The sequence below is a fragment of the Lissotriton vulgaris genome, chromosome 12, assembly GCF_964263255.1.
Source record: "Lissotriton vulgaris chromosome 12, aLisVul1.2, whole genome shotgun sequence".
Taxonomy (NCBI): domain Eukaryota; kingdom Metazoa; phylum Chordata; class Amphibia; order Caudata; family Salamandridae; genus Lissotriton; species Lissotriton vulgaris.
The window spans coordinates 85,719,158-85,734,983 of NC_141700.1; the positions used below are offsets into that span (position 1 = coordinate 85,719,158).

At 43.2% G+C, this 15,826-nt stretch overlaps 1 protein-coding gene across 1 annotated transcript in view; it reads right to left on the reverse strand.

The window, feature by feature from the left end:
* Window positions 1-14,007, reverse strand: part of LOC147673407 (TRPM8 channel-associated factor homolog) — a 36,984-nt gene extending 22,977 nt beyond the window's left edge. The window contains exons 1-4 of the mRNA XM_086947264.1: window positions 13,727-14,007; window positions 9,028-9,663; window positions 1,795-2,786; window positions 1,365-1,459 (exon numbers count right to left, since the gene is read on the reverse strand). Of these exons, the coding sequence (XP_086803390.1) occupies window positions 1,365-1,459; window positions 1,795-2,786; window positions 9,028-9,644 (1,704 nt within the window). The 5' untranslated portion in view covers window positions 9,645-9,663; window positions 13,727-14,007. The remainder of the gene's footprint in view (window positions 1-1,364; window positions 1,460-1,794; window positions 2,787-9,027; window positions 9,664-13,726) is intronic.
* Window positions 14,008-15,826: the final 1,819 nt, after the last annotated feature.

Genomic DNA, 15,826 nt, shown 5'->3' on the forward strand with positions numbered 1-15,826 from the left:
CTCTTGGTTAGGTGATGAGGTATAGCTTATGGTACTATGGGAAGAAGAAAGGTACATGGGAACTAAAAGGATTGGATGAAGTGGATACCACTCTGGTTTAAGATTAGGATTATGGCAAGAAAATGGAAGTGGTAGAGTTAAAAATAAATTTATGGATGATATATTTTATATATTTTAGTTTAGGATCATAGAAAATAAAAGTTAAAACCGTTGTGTGTTTAACTGAGTGACAGTAACCTTTTTTCACGGGTGACTTGACAGGTGACATGGACAAAGCATGCAAATACAGAGAATTTGTTATTAATTATATAAATCAATGGACAAGGGCACACACTAGTTTGTAAATTAGTGGAGAAATGTCGGCACAGCAGGTCAACCAGCTGGAAGCCTGGGTGATTCTATAGCCAGTTGAGTAATGGCAACCCTTACACTACTACTGTGGAAACGACAAGAGATGAGGGGAAGATAAGCATGTGGATGATGTGGTCTGAGGTGTGTGATCCTTGTGTAAAAGAACAAAGGACCTTATTTAGACTGTGGTGGACAGAATACTCTGCCAAAACATAACAGATGTTCTGTCTGCTGAATTACAAGTGCCACATGCTCTAATGCGCTTGTAATACAGCGGACTGAATATCGGCCATGTTTCTGATGCAGTAACCTATCTGGCCAAACTATAAGTAAATCCCAAAGTCCAGGAGTCTACGGCAGGAACTGAGGATTGAGATGTGTTTGGGGAAGCTCTTGCATGTACTGTTTGTGGGAGCCTCACAGCTGTACTGGGGCACTGAGTGTTGTAAGCCTGGCTGCAATGTGATACGTCAACTGATTGGGTACTTCTGCCCTATAGGATGTGAGTCTGACAGTATTTAGCAGCTGCAAATGAGAAATAAATCTGCCAGGAAAAAGCATAAATGGAGGTGCGGTCACAAGCAACAGGACCATCCATGAGGCCCTCGAGTGGTTGCCTTTCCCTGTAAGCAAGGAGTCATTTTCTGCTCACACGAAATCAAATGAACTTTCTTTATTGTAAACCTCAATGTACTCATTCCGGGAGCAAGGCCCATCAATAGATGGGCTAGTCACAAGTGCGCGTTAGACCAAAAACATAATGATTGTATTCTCATGGGCCGATTTACAAGGAGCCTCTGGAGTCATGGATAAGGCTCTGCAGTTGTAGCGGAATCTAAACAATGGCAATTCTCATGGTGGAGATTCCGACGCGACTTTGGAACCTCCGCCTTAACTCGGAGGGTCTTTGTGAATCGAGCTCATAATCTTTGGTGCATATATACATTTTACAACATTGCATGCTGTAGAGAACTGAAGGCAAAGTGGTATATCCTGAATGAAGGACAACTTACTGAAAGACCTTTTCCTGCCACATTTGATGGGAGAGTAATTGTGGCTGTCCATGCCGGAGGAATGTAGAGGGCTGTGCTGACCCAGGCAGCGGGACCTGCAGGCAGAAAGGAAGCATTTTTTCAGAAGAGGTACAAACTCACAAAGAAATTCACAGATACCAAGACAAACACACAGAAACATCTACACATAAATCACAGGCACAAAACATACTTGGCATTGGCTGTTTTTCATCTACTACCCTGAAGGGGGGACCTCCTCCTTCTCTCTTTCTTTTCTCTCTATTCTCTTCCTTTTATCTGTATCAGCTTCTTTTTACACTCTCACTCCTTACTTTACATCTTCCCATTTGAAGATACACTCTAGGCACCCTGCGACCAGAATGATTTCACAGTAAAATCAATAGCTTAAACTACTGCTCGCAAGTCTTACCTGGATTGGTTGCATTGATTTCCAGAGAGATCGGAGGCACTGAAGGAGGCACTGGGGCTTGTTGTAGCAACAACTGGCTGGCGCAACAACCGTCCGGGCTGGCATCATCAATGGCGCACACCAAGCCCAGCAGCATGGCCTCCTTGGACTTGCTCTTCACTGGATTCTCTTTGCAAGCTGTCGGGATCCCACCCTTGTGGACTAGCCGTCCGAAGACACGCTGGAAGGGTGCAAACATGGGACACTTCTCAACTGGAACCTTCATGACTGTGGCACAATCCTGGCGCAACCTCTGAAGCCAAGACGTCAGCGGTGCCCTTGGTTCATCCTTGTTGCGAATATGCTGCTGGAACTGGAAGAGAGCGTGCCGGAAGTGGTAGTGTTTGCTATCCTCCTCGGCACACAGAACGGGGAAGTTGTCTCCACTCATGGTGCTCGGCAGGAGGCTGATGCCGAACCGGTTTAGGATTTTGTTGCCGGGATGGTCTGCTATTGCACTTTTTCCTTTGTTTTGAGATGCCCACCACCAGGCATGGCCTCCAATCAGAAGCCCTCCTCCCTCTGCAACAAACTCATGAATTGTCTCAGCATCGCGGTCACTGTAGGCATTGCAGCAGTACACGCTAAGGTTTGGGACCAAGCCAGAAATTTCACTGGCAATTCCATCCTGACTGAGAAGGCCATGGACGCCTTTGACACTGTTGTCAACGCCAATCTTCCCCTTCCTCCCGTTGTCGAGCCAGGAAACCGCATTCTGAAAGAACTTCTTTAGCTGAGAGTGGGACATATATGCTTCATGTGTTGTCACCAGAACCCGTCCGTTTCCATACCGTGCTGCAGCCACGAAGCATTGATGGGAATCACTGAGTCCAACGGGGAAGGCTAGTTGCCCATGGACTAACAGCTCTGAAGGGACCGCACTGCCCTTGATGTTTAGATGAGTCACACCATTAAAGAGATACTTCAGGTCCGGAGTAGCATCAACACCATGTCTATGGGAAAACATATTCTAATCAGACAATCAAAAACTTAATTTAGTGTTGATTTTAATAAATATTTAAACAATACACATTTAAACTGCAGTTACTAGTATTCTAAGTATACCTGGGAAAAGCCTACTTAAGTAACAATTTCAAAATTTGCATATACAAACATAATGCTTTGCTAATTTTCGCAAAAGTGGCGTCAATTTCTGAAATTGATTAGACAATATAATTATACAAGCAGAGAACCAATTCTTTGAAATCTTCAGGAATTTACATAGCATCTCATTCTGGTCATATTGTTTCTTTCAATTCCATAACAAAATATATACAGAGTCAGTTGTAAATTTGCATTTAAACATGTTTGTTTTTTATTTTTTTAACACACACTACTTATCTTCTCTTTCCATGGGATATAGACCCATGCAATTTTAACTGCCCTTTTCTAAATTAATCCTAAGATTACTTTCGTAATAAATGTGACACTAAGAATTGAGGTTTTGCACACTGATCGATTTAATTCCACACTCGACATTTTTTTTTCTATCACTGCCATATGGACATTTTCTATAGCTGCATTCTAAGATGTTTTTCAAATTTGATTTGAACATACCCTAAGGGCAAATGTTTCATGTTGAGTCAACACTATTTTCAGTTATCTCTATTGTATTTTTTTTTTAACTCTTTATTCGTGACTGTAGCAGTTGGTTCACATTACATTCAATCATTTTACATTATATCAGTCTTTTCCTTTTTCTTTAACATTAACTTTTGGTAGCATGTCTTTCAAAATTAGGCTGCCATTGCGTCTTACAATTCTCCGGATATCTCTTAATTACATCGTTCATTTGTCATATACGTGACTTAGATAATCTCTGCTAAACCCCAACTACCCATCCCTCCCTGTCCACCCACCCTCCGTCTCCTGGTCAGTCTCTTACATACACTCTACATTTCGGTCCTGTAGGATTCTGCCTTCCCAGAGAGTGTTATATGTCTTAGGCTCGGCTATCCAACACCTCTGATGACTGCACCCGAACATTCTGGCAGTCCGCCGGTGCGTGTGTGTAATCATGTTGTTGGGTTTTGCGGCCCTTCTAGATCAACCTCTTCTACTTCTGTCAGCACAGTTATCTCTATTGTAATACAGGTAATTAAAGATTCTTGTTCCTTTCCAGTGTACTCGGAACTGAGATTTTTCTTACACCCTTTAAAAGTGCTGAGGTGGAGTTTTCTCATAATTTAGAAGTCAATCAAACTAATATCAATGTTGTACACACACAGATATGCAGAGCTGGATCATTAATCTGTAGATGAACTCAAAAGGCACCAAAGTACTCCTTCCCAAAGTACTCTTCCAAAATTTACATTCTATATCGCCTCATGAAACCACACTGGGCATCCAACATTGTAGCCGAGCATTATTTAATTTTGTAGGTTTTGATCAATATCATTCTCAAATAGAAGTCCAAAAATGAAAAGTTTCAATGCACTCATTACGCAATTTTTTTTTTCCTGCTTCCCTCTACAATTTTGTATCTGGCAGGATACTCAAATATTGAATATGCTTCCCATAGTAAATTGCTTTAACATCCATCCGTGAAGTGAATTTTCGCATCACCCAAATCAAAATACACTTCAGCCATTACTATAGATTATTTTAATATGCACTGCTTCTTGCCAATGGTAGAACTAACGCCATATGGGTAACATTTGCTAAACGGCATACTCCATGTGAGAGTTAACTAGATTTATCATCAAAGAAATGGGTCTTAGTCAGTGCTTTAGAGCTGTCTAATACATAAAAATGTATTCACCAGTAGGTCAAACACAATTTTTAAGACCCCATCTCCCCAAGAGTCTCTGCCATTGTTGTAAGTTAGCAATTGCCACTAAAACAAACCAATATTTGTGTAAGTCCTTAATTAACACAAAATAAAGTGTATCAAGTGAATGCTTAACCTAATATATTTTCAGCATCCATTTTCACTTTCTTAAGGATATCATTATTTAAGATGACGAACATATGGGTAATTTTCTGCATCAATATGATGCCAAAATAAGAATAAGTCTCATGATATACAGTATGTGTGATCCTTAGACATCTATAAGATTTTTGATTTTGTAATGGAGTGAATACTAAAAATAATCTAGTCTGACAATGTATACTAATGGAGTTCTTCTAAAATGTGTAACATCATCAATGAGAGACATTCATACTGTATGTAAGATGTATCACTTTCTCACCATTTCTCATATGCATGTAAAGTCAACCTTTCAATACTTCTCCCTATTTGTTGGGGAATAACAATTTGGAATCTATTATTTGTGAGCAGCACACATTCAGTAAAGTTCTAATCTATTCACACCACCATGGCAACCACTGTTCACCTACCTATTAATATAAAACCACCACACAGCTACAACTTACATAACTTTATTGAAATCTTAGTTGATATCTCCTTCATTAGTCTTCCACTGAGTCTGTCTCTTGCTCATGTACTTGCTGTTCTTGTCTCCAGTTTATATCCCTCCTTCACATACATATCCTCTCATCTCTGTTGCACAAGGAGTACCTACAACTCATTCACAAATCCCCTCCTGCTTGCTCTCTGTATCCCCTAACACTCTATTTGTATTGCCTGGGCTCTTCCAAGTTTCCCCCCCAGCTACCTCTTCTTCCTCCCTACGATGACCAGAATATTTACGGTCCTATCTCTTTCAGTCGACTCTACTACTATGGGCTTCCAAGCAGATTTAGGCACAGATAGCCATGTGACTGAGTCCACATACATGGTCCTTTAGTCTTTCTTCTGTCCCATTATTCTTTTGACCCAATTCATTCTGTTTATTATGGTTGCTTTTGATTATCGATGTTGCGCTATCAGAGCTGTTGACTGTTCTTCGTTCCAAAAGTCCTTAAGCGCATCGTTAATGTGAGGTGTATGTAACAATACCAACCTTGCCTTTCCACTTACATCTTAACATTCAGAACGTCAACGGAAAAGGAGGTAGGTCATTTAGGGAGATAACAATTAACTGCTAGAGTCACAGACTAGAAATGTATAAAACACAGGCATACATCTAAAAAACAGACATACCACCCAACACTGCAGATATTGCCACTAGCTGTCAGTTAAAGACAGGACCACTTTAAAGATCTCCACCCTCACCTTCACATGGCTCAGTGGCTCAGCACCCACCTATCTAAAAGACAAAATACACAGATATTCACCCCAGGCCTCTGCAGTCCACCAATCTCAACCGCATCCAGAGGTGATGGATGCTACTTAGAGGCAGGATTACACCTGTGGAAGAGCCGCCCTAGCTACCGCGCCTGGCCTTTGGAAAGACTTGAAAACCTACCCATTCTGCCTGATGGTTCTCTTTCTTCTCTTTTACAGTATCTCCTGCACCTACAAGCAGTTTAGTGATACAGTGTGCCCGTAAAAAACAGGGCTGAAATAATAAGAAAATATTTAAGGAGCAAAATGAAATTGCCCTAACTTATCTCCTCCTCCTCCTTCCTTCTTCCTGGGATCTTTACAAGTAATCTGAAAAGGGCCTAAGTAAATGCATGGTGCTCCTGTTGTGCCTATTTAATTTCTCAATATGATTCTCCACAGGATGGCCCACATTTCTTTTCTCTCATAATTTCATGAATAATAGTTTCCCGATTAACAAATGTAGAATTTTCTGCGATTATATCCATGAGGACAAAATCAAATATATGACTTACAGTGGGAGCCCAGATATGCAACCATCTCCCTGGACTTCATATTAAATGGGTCAGTCTTCTTAGGGTCTGTATTCACTCAATTTATTGAATACTGATCTCCCTCATGTCTCAAAATAGAAGATGAAGCCATAATTTAGGGTCACTCTAGGAAAGCCGTAGGATTGTGTCGGGGGCAGCTATGTGTCTGACCGATAAAGCTGGATCCCCATGAGACGTCTGTTAGGGTTATGTTTGCGAGGCTGATACAAACATTCATGCTTTCTGACCTCTACAAGAAAGTTAGTGCCAGGGAAGAGTCAATCACTTGATCCACTAAAAGACAGACATGGGTTGGTGAAAGAGAGTCACACTTCAGTCTCTGAAAGTCTGTTATCTTTGTGAGAAGAAAGCTGGTGCACAGGCACTCACAATTCATATAGACTGTTGAAAGGCCAGCAAAGACTGGAGAATCAGTGGCATGTTGGTTATTCTGAAAAGCAGATAGGGCTGAGGGACCATCAGTTAAACAAGGCTGGGACTCTAATTGAGTGCAAGGGATAGGGATAAGTCACTGGCCTATCAAGATGACATCATAAAGTCTGAAACTCAATTAATGATGGTGGGCAGTTGCCTCTAAAAAGTAAACAGAGACAGGGCAGAGGGTTGGCAAATTTCAAGCACCCCAATATGACACTGATGTAGCCCTAAAGCATTTTATGATAAGAAGTAAAATCAGCAAAGGGGGAGTAGTCGAGGGGGGCTTGGCTGTGCCTTCCATCTGAGCCTATTACTGGGCTGCCCAGCTGGTGACAATCAATGACATTTGGTATTTGGAGATACAGACGAACCTGCCTACTGAGTTGATCAGGAGGCCATGGGTGGTCGGGGCTACCCCTCGATCCTATATAATGATAAGCAGACTAAGTCGCTGCCACACCACACTCAGAAGGTGGTACAGCGTGGAATGATGCAAACAAAACTTGGGCTGGGATGGCAGGCTGACAGATAAAGGTTTCCTTAAGTGGGAACTGATTGGTATCAATTGCCCTGGAGGTATTTGGAGGGGGTACTTTACTGAAATTCGAAGACCTGCAGATGGAATACAAAATGGGAGCAGGGGACAGTTTCGATATTTGCAATTGGAGCACGCATTGCAGTGTCACATGCCGGAGGGGGAACAGTTTCCTGAGTCTTCCCTTCTGGAGGAACGACTGTTGCTAGATCCAATGCCAGCCAAGACAACCACACTGGTTTATAAGGAAATAATGAATAACTGCGGATCTGCTACGCTCCTTGCGGGAAGTTTGGGAGGGTTACGTGGGACTGAATGCGGATGACTACTGGGCGGAGGCTTTGGCCGGCCCTAGGGAGGTGGCCACATGTGCCCGCTTCTGCTTCATACAGTTGCGTATAGTGCACAAATCCTATTCTTCTAGGTCTCTGTTGCATCGCTTGGGCTGATGTGATACTACTCTCTGTGCCAGGGGATGCAGCACGGTGGGCTCCTTTATTTCATTTCATCTGGGAACGCCCTGTGATCCAAATATACTGGAGGAGGGTGGTGTAAAATGTAAATACAGTACTTGTATAGAGTACGAATCCTCCCTGAAGGGGTAGCTCGGCGCTGGGGGCCGTTGGGAAGATTAAGCGAGCCATTGCCCAGAGTCGCATGGTGCTGGGCAGACCCCTGCCGCCAGAGCCGGGGATCGAACAGTGATTCCCAGCGTCCGTCGCCCTGGCCGCGGCCAGGGCAAGTTATGACTAAGGTCACGGGCCTCACAGTGCCACTTGATGCTAGATGGCACTTGCTGTGTATTACCGGGGAGAACACTTGGGCCAGGTACACCAAGATTTGGTTAGCATTAGTAGCAGGGGTGGCATAGCAAAATGTCGCCCAAGCTTTGGATGCGCACCTGGGAGAATGATGTAGATTGGTGTCTACAGGCGGAGTGGGTGTTTTTCCAGTGTTGATGTTGCCCAAACAAATACGAGAAAAATTGGGACAAATGGGATACGTACAGGTACTCATGAAGGCTAGATCTGGGGCTAGGTCAGGGAGGGAGGAAATATGCTTTGAGCAGTGAGGCTGTATGAGCTTCCATCCATTCCCAATAATCCATGTATTGTCTACTAATATGTGCGCCTGCTGTGAGGCAAGGCCTTCATGTCTGGAGGCGCTGTACTATTATTAGTAATGATGTGTTTACAATGTACTGAGCAACTGTTTAATAAAAAAGATTTATTTAAAAACAAAAATACATAGCCTTAAAGCATTCTAAGATAAACCCTTATTATGCAATACTTTTGATAAATTATAATGGCTAAAGATTGAAATAAAAAATATATTGACCGCCTATAAATATCTTATTTTGCTCAAAGGATCTAATATTTCATGGTCAAGTACATCTGCATTTATTAATGTTGACTCTCCCCAAGTGAGCGACAGTTCCCCCAGCACAAAGACATCTATAACCTAAAATAAAATTTAATGTAAGATCCTTCAAATGCACAGAGCTAGGTTTCAATACTCACGGGATCACCAGCTTTACGGCAGGAATCTCTTTAGGGACCGGGAACACCCCTTGCACACCTTTGTTGGGTGTGAAGTGAATCCCTGCCACGCCAACAATGCGGTTTCCAGGAAAGTTGGGGATGACATTTGCAGCTCCGTGTGAGGATGCCCACTGCCAGGCCTGGCCCCCGATGAGGATCCCACCACCTCTCTTCACAAACGCAACAAGGTCACCGGCTTGCCGGTCGTCGTAGGCATTCATGCAGTACACTCCGAAGGTATCGTAGAAATTCTCACTGGACTGGGCAGGAACGCCACCACTGGTAAGAGACTGGAGCAGGAAATTTAGACTGGAATGGACACCAACCACAGCTTCTGGAGAAGGCTGGAGCCACCTGACAGCGTTCTGGAGGAGCCTGGCAAACTTTGGACTATTCAGGTACTCATCGTGGGTAAGCACCAGGACCCTTCCTTTCCCGTACCAGGAGGCCGCAACCAGAACTTCACCGTTTGAGTTCACCAGCAATGGAAATGGCTTGTCTCCAGAGAGAAGCAGATCACAGGGGGAATCCTTCACTGTGAAATCCAGCACATCTACCCCGGCCACCAATGCGTTGAATGCTTCTGAGGGACTCATGTTTGAAGTAAATTGTTATCTGCAATTCAGAAGAAAAACAAGACCACTTCTGATTAGAAGAGGAGAGCATCATTGCTATAAGGTAGTAACAGCAAAATATTCTAAACAGAAGAATGAAGGAAAATTCAACTTGCATGGTTATAGAAATGGTGAGTTCTTGCCTCACAAAAAAAACATTACTCGAGGCTCACAAAGTAAGTTAAATGTTTTTAACTTGATTACATGATTGTGTTAAGTCAATTTATTAGAACACAAATGCATAAACTTCTTGGCAGTGTAAAATTAAAGACAACTTGATTAGCAATATTAGGAGAGACTTACTGGTTAAATGCCAAGCATTAGCATCTTTGTTCAAGAGTCACCCGACTTAACATCGCAAGTGTGGAGGCAGGAGATACAGTGCTCGGAGGCTGCCTCTGAGGATGCGCTTTCACCTTGAGAGGCGGATCGGGCAGGTGGGACTGGGAGCAGGAAGTAGGTGATGGAGATGGATTGTAGGTTTCTACCGCCTTGAGTCAGGGAAATTCGAGGGTTAGGAAGGACAGGGTGCCTGATTTAGATCTCGGCGGACGGGTTACTCTGTCACAACGGTGACGGATATTCTGTGGTCAGAAATATATATATATATACCATTATATCCTACGGGATTTCCATTTCGGCGGACAGGATATCCGGCATTGATGTGACGGACACCCTATCCACCGAAATCTACATCAGGCCCAGAGTCTTCTAATGAACGCCTTGTGCACTAAGGCCATGGATTTAAAAAAATACTCTATCGCACCCTTCGAATGCAAAGGTTATTTCTTGAAATACCTTGCGACCCATCATGGAAACCCTATTGCGTGTCAGGTTTCTGCATTTGTTTGGTGCCCATTGTCTCACCTGCTTTTGTACCGAATTTAAAATAATCTTCTCTTGAATGGGCGTAGGTGTGCGCGACATACCCTGCGCCACCCAACAAAATATTTATTGAATAACGAGAATCCACTTCGGGGCAAATACACACTGTGAGAGCCCAGTTTTAATCCCTTTTAGGCAGAACACTGTAGGTGAAGCTGCCAGGAAGCTATTGTTATGGTCTACATCACACATTCAGGTGAGAAAGACATTGCCACAACATCACACGCCACGTCATGGAATTGTTAATAATACAGTGCTTATGGACCCTTCAGGCTGCCTCGAGGCGCTGAACAGCTCAACAGTAATTATCTCTGCCCTCCTTTATTCTAAGCCTTTCCTCAGGACACGACAGGACTCGCACCACAGGTTCTACCACAAAAAGGTGAGTTTGAAAAACAGTCCTGAGCACTCCTAGTTTCTTTTTAATTACGTTTTTATGAAACACTAAAGCACAATATAAACCCATTAGTAAAAACTGTCCAGTAGCCCAACTCTGCTCCACCAGTGTATTTAGTCATTATTTTTACACAAAGTATACACTTGTAACACTAGAGCAAATACTACAGAGTGCATTGAAGGAATAAAGTACACCTTGGCTGTTTCACACCGTCTAATTAAATGTAGGGTCAAATGCCAGATAGAATCACATTCCAAAAGATAGAAAGCTTAGATAAAAGAGGGAGCCTGCGGCTAGCTGCTTGCCAGTTTACTACTCTGGAAGGTCCCCCTTGCCAAGTGCTTGTATGTCATACGAAACACCGTCAGCCAGTCTTAGCAAGGGTTCATGCCTAAGTAAGTATAGAACCCAGGACAAACTTCACGCCTGCCTACTTACGCTTCCGGTAGAAGTCCACGGGTTGTTCTCCTGGGTGGCTGATGCCAGATCTCATACAATAATGGTGCAAAATGGATTTCCTAGTTGTAGCGCCAATTACAGTTTTAGCAAAGGCCTGGCACAAGTTTGTGAAACCCAGTGCACAATACCCTGAGCACAGTGTATGGTGGGTTGGTGGCTCAGTGGTCCAATGATCCTCTCCAGGTCGATAAACTGAGTACCTCTGAGTCTGGAACAATAAACACCCATTATCTGTTGGTAGTGCAAGACCCCTCCTTCGGGGTTAAGGCCTTCAATTTACAGCCAGCCACCTGACTTGCTGCAATCTGCCTACCCCATGGTGTAAGGATTCCTAGTTGTGGTCATTGATTCAGAATTTGTATTAAATTATGTTATATATTCGCCATTGTCAAACATTGTAAACCTAGGGCCAATGTTGCACGCATCCGTGACAAGAATTCCATCATTAGGCAGGTCACAGATTTCCCAGTCTGCTTCATGTGCCACTTCTCCCAGCCAAACCCTTATACACCTGTTTACATGTTACAGTTTAATACTCTCTGCTGTTCATGGCTACTGGGCAACTTCTTCACATTTATAGGTTTGCCATTCTGCTTTGCATATGGCATATTTTTGCACAAAAAAACTGTAGGCTTGTTAAGGCCAGAGCTGTTGGGTTTGCCAATGCTTGTTTGTAGATGATTTCACATGGATCTAACGTCTATGTCAGAAGTCGGCACCATCCTCAGGAATATACCTTCGTCAGATTTGTATTTTTAAGGCATTGGATCAATATTCTTCTGCAGTGAGCATCGCCTCGCAATCTTGAACATCTGGACATTTTCATGCATTTTTTCTTCATATCTGCCTAGTCTAATTTCCAAATTTAATTAAAATTACTTTTTGCGATCAGAGTATTCTTTCTGTAATTCATACTCTCAAGAGCAGCCTTTAAACTCACAGGTAGAAAAAGTGAACTGGCCCTCTGGGTTGACTATTCAAATGACCAGGACTGAGTGATTTAGGATGAAATAATAAATTCTAATTATTAAAACGTATACATTCTTGTTAAGTAATATATGAACACATCATTGGTTTGTAGCTGTATCTTTTTGATGTAGCCAAATGACTCAGCAAGTTAACTTCAGGTCACGAGTCAGAATTCATCAAAGTCAATTCAGCTTTACATCCTTCTGAGGTCGGCTCATAAAGTGCCACTACTTTTTGTAATAGTAACATATTTTAATTACAGAACTAAGATAACGCAGAAATGTGGTAAGAAGCGTCATTTAAAATGCAAAGCGTTCATATCGATATTATTAAACAACAAGTAGAGAAGAAAGTTAAAAAGGTGAGCTTAGCACAAAGCCCTTGCTTCCAAAAACAATTGTTTGATGTTCTTAGACATAACAATGGTACAACTGATTAGACACTGTATTTATGCGGTAAAGAACCCCCTGCCATACAGTATAAGCATACTGAAAGTCACTGAGGAGTTGCTTGACCGTATAGAGGACAGAGACACAAGGCTGAGTTCCTTTATAAGGTCTTAGAACTCTGAGACGACTTGCAATTTCCTTTAAATGTACTGTGGGGTGTACTTTAATCCTTATAATATATCATGAGACAATCACCTTGGTGAGTTGCTCTTTCGTTTGCAAACAGATAGGATGTTTATAAACGTGAAGAATAAAAGTAGAATTTCTAGTACAAAATTAAACACTCAAAAAACAGATTATTGTGACAAAAAATTTTAATATCAGTTTAATACAAGTCAAATAAAAAAAAAGCCTTTCCTCAAAATCTTGATGGCAGGGAGAATCTATGTTTCCTATAATTACCTAAACATGTGGAAAAATTAACATGCTGCCATAAATATCTCCTGTCTGCTTATATCATCTAGAAAGAGAAAGCACAAATAGAAAAGGCAAGGTTTCATTTCCCTCTTTAAACAGCAGCTTTAATTCCACTCTATGTCCTGCCTTTCCCCTGGTTCTCGCAGCTGGCATCTTTAAGTCATCACTGCACTGCAATAAGTTATTAAAAATATTCTGGTAATTGTTATGATGAATTTACGAATAGCTCATGTCAATAATAAAAAAAACTAAGACAAGAAACACCTTGTTGCGTTTAAGATTCAGAACTTCCACCGAGCTCGTACGGCGTTTACTTTCCCTTTTAAAGTTTTGGTGTAGACACGAACCTACAGTTACTCCCTCAAGACATTAAAGGGGTTATATATAGCGCCGCGAACCTTTCCTGAAAGCTCCTTATATGTGACAGCTTTGAAGCACTGGTCGCCTACAAGTAAAAGTGCAAAATCCAGAGAAATCAAGCAGCTTACCTGTCTGGCTCGTCCCTTCGTGTCTGTGTCACACCAGTTTTCTCTTCCTCCCTTGCTGATGGGTCGGGGCAGCCCGACTCTTCTATCTGCCAATGGAACGCAGAGAGGAACGCGCGCACAGATCTCTGGGAGTTGTGGTCCCCCAGGCGTCAAACCCACTTCAGCTACATTCTGAGGCAGAAACCGCACTACATCCTGCAGGGATTAGGGAAACAGGACAGAAGGGCTGCTGTGAGGGAGGGACGAGAGAGGCAGCCGGGGGACCCACCCTCGGCGCCGAGGGAGAAAGACTTCCCTGTCAGAGCCCTGGAGAGCCGGCCACGGCAAACACTCCCGGCCTCACACGCCCATGTCTGGCCCGGCCCATCCGAGAGCGGAGGCCGCGGCTTTAGGAATGTAGGCAGAGACGGGGAGTTGGATAGCAAAACAGCTAACACAGGTTGTCACTGTTCACCCCTTGGTCTCTGCCAGTGGAACTGGTTTGGGCACCCTTCCACCTGGTAGACTTGTCACCTGGCCAGCATTTGAACGGTGTTTTTTGTCCTTCCCTGGAAAAAAATGTGGAACATTTAAAGGCCAGTGATTTTCCCCAGTGAAATATAAGTATAAAACAAAATGAGTGAAGAAGTCACTTCCAAAGTTTTGTTTGCTAGCGCCTTGAGACCTCACGGTGAGTTGTGCGCTATACAAGAATGTTTGACATTGACGTAACTGTTCATAAATGATTCTTAAAGTAAGGGCAATTTTCCTTGATAAATAATACTATATGGGATTTTAATAATTTAGGGCTGCGGTTCTGAATTTCTGGGAGTTTTGGTGCCAACAGGCAGTAAGCTTATTTTGCACTGACCCATCAGTTTTTGCATGGCAAATTCTGCTGGGTAAAGTCTGGTGAAATTTGTGCACGTAAAAAATATGCAAGATTTAAAGTTCTCCAGTTTGGAATGGGAGAAACCATGTAGCAGTATCGCATTGTCCTCATTTCCACCCTATCTACCTCATAATGAGAAGGTAATAGTGAAAAATGGGAAAGACACCTCCTACGGTATTGTGGTTTCAACCAATGGCATTACTTCGAGATATTCCAGTTCAAAATGAGGCACTTCTGCTTCAAGGCGATACCAAAGGGGATGATGGTTTGAGCAAATCCAACCCTCACCCCCAGTCAACGGATCTGGGTTTAATCCATCACCATTCTTTAGCTCACTCCACCACCCCAGTTCAGACATGGCCATATGGAAATCAGTCTGACCCTGTGCCTCATGGGAACAGTCCAGCCCGAACTGCCAAGCCATGTCTTCCCTGGACCGGAAACAAGCTTCTGAGGACCGGTTTCTGGCATTCCAGCCGTCTTCAGCCCGGCTTGCTTGAATCCAGTGGCAGAGTGAGCTTCAAGTACCAGATCTTCGCCTTGCCTGAAATTCACGACCTATACAACTAGGCATTTATTTTTCTGAGAAAGGTGATAATCCTACCACCCGAAGCTGCATTCCAAGGGGTACCTCAGGGGTGAAACAGAAGTTTGCGCCTCACCTTATCGCGGCCCTGCAGATGTTTCTGCAGCCCAGTCTGTAATACAGAGTGCGCTGGTGCAAAATTTGTGCTTTCAAGATCACATGGGGTTTGATCAAATACAGGGGGTGTGGCCTTCATCAATTATAGGGGCGTGGCCAGATACAAATAAAGAACACTTTTACTGCTGCATCTGCACCCTATTACAGATGTAGAGGCAAAGAGGCCATCCGTAGGCACAGCCGTTGGAAGAGTGGAAAGGGATGTGATCCCACGAACCCCAAGATATCCACCTGCAGGCCGGTGAATTCAGTGAATGCGCCATCTTGGATAGGGACATCTGCCCACTTTCAAATGCAGGCCATGTTGCCCTCTGCGTTGAAAGGCAGACCAGCAGTGAGAAGCGCGGGAGCGACTTCAGGTGTGCCACGCGCAGACTGGAACAGTGTGCCGTACGTGTATTTCTAATGCCCGGTAGTGTATCTGCCTGCCAGGACTTCTTCAGGCTGCTTCCCCTATCCTGGTCCTTCAATACAATGCATTTCAGTGGGAATTTTAAATGGGAGCAGCATTTTAATGGGCGTGGCC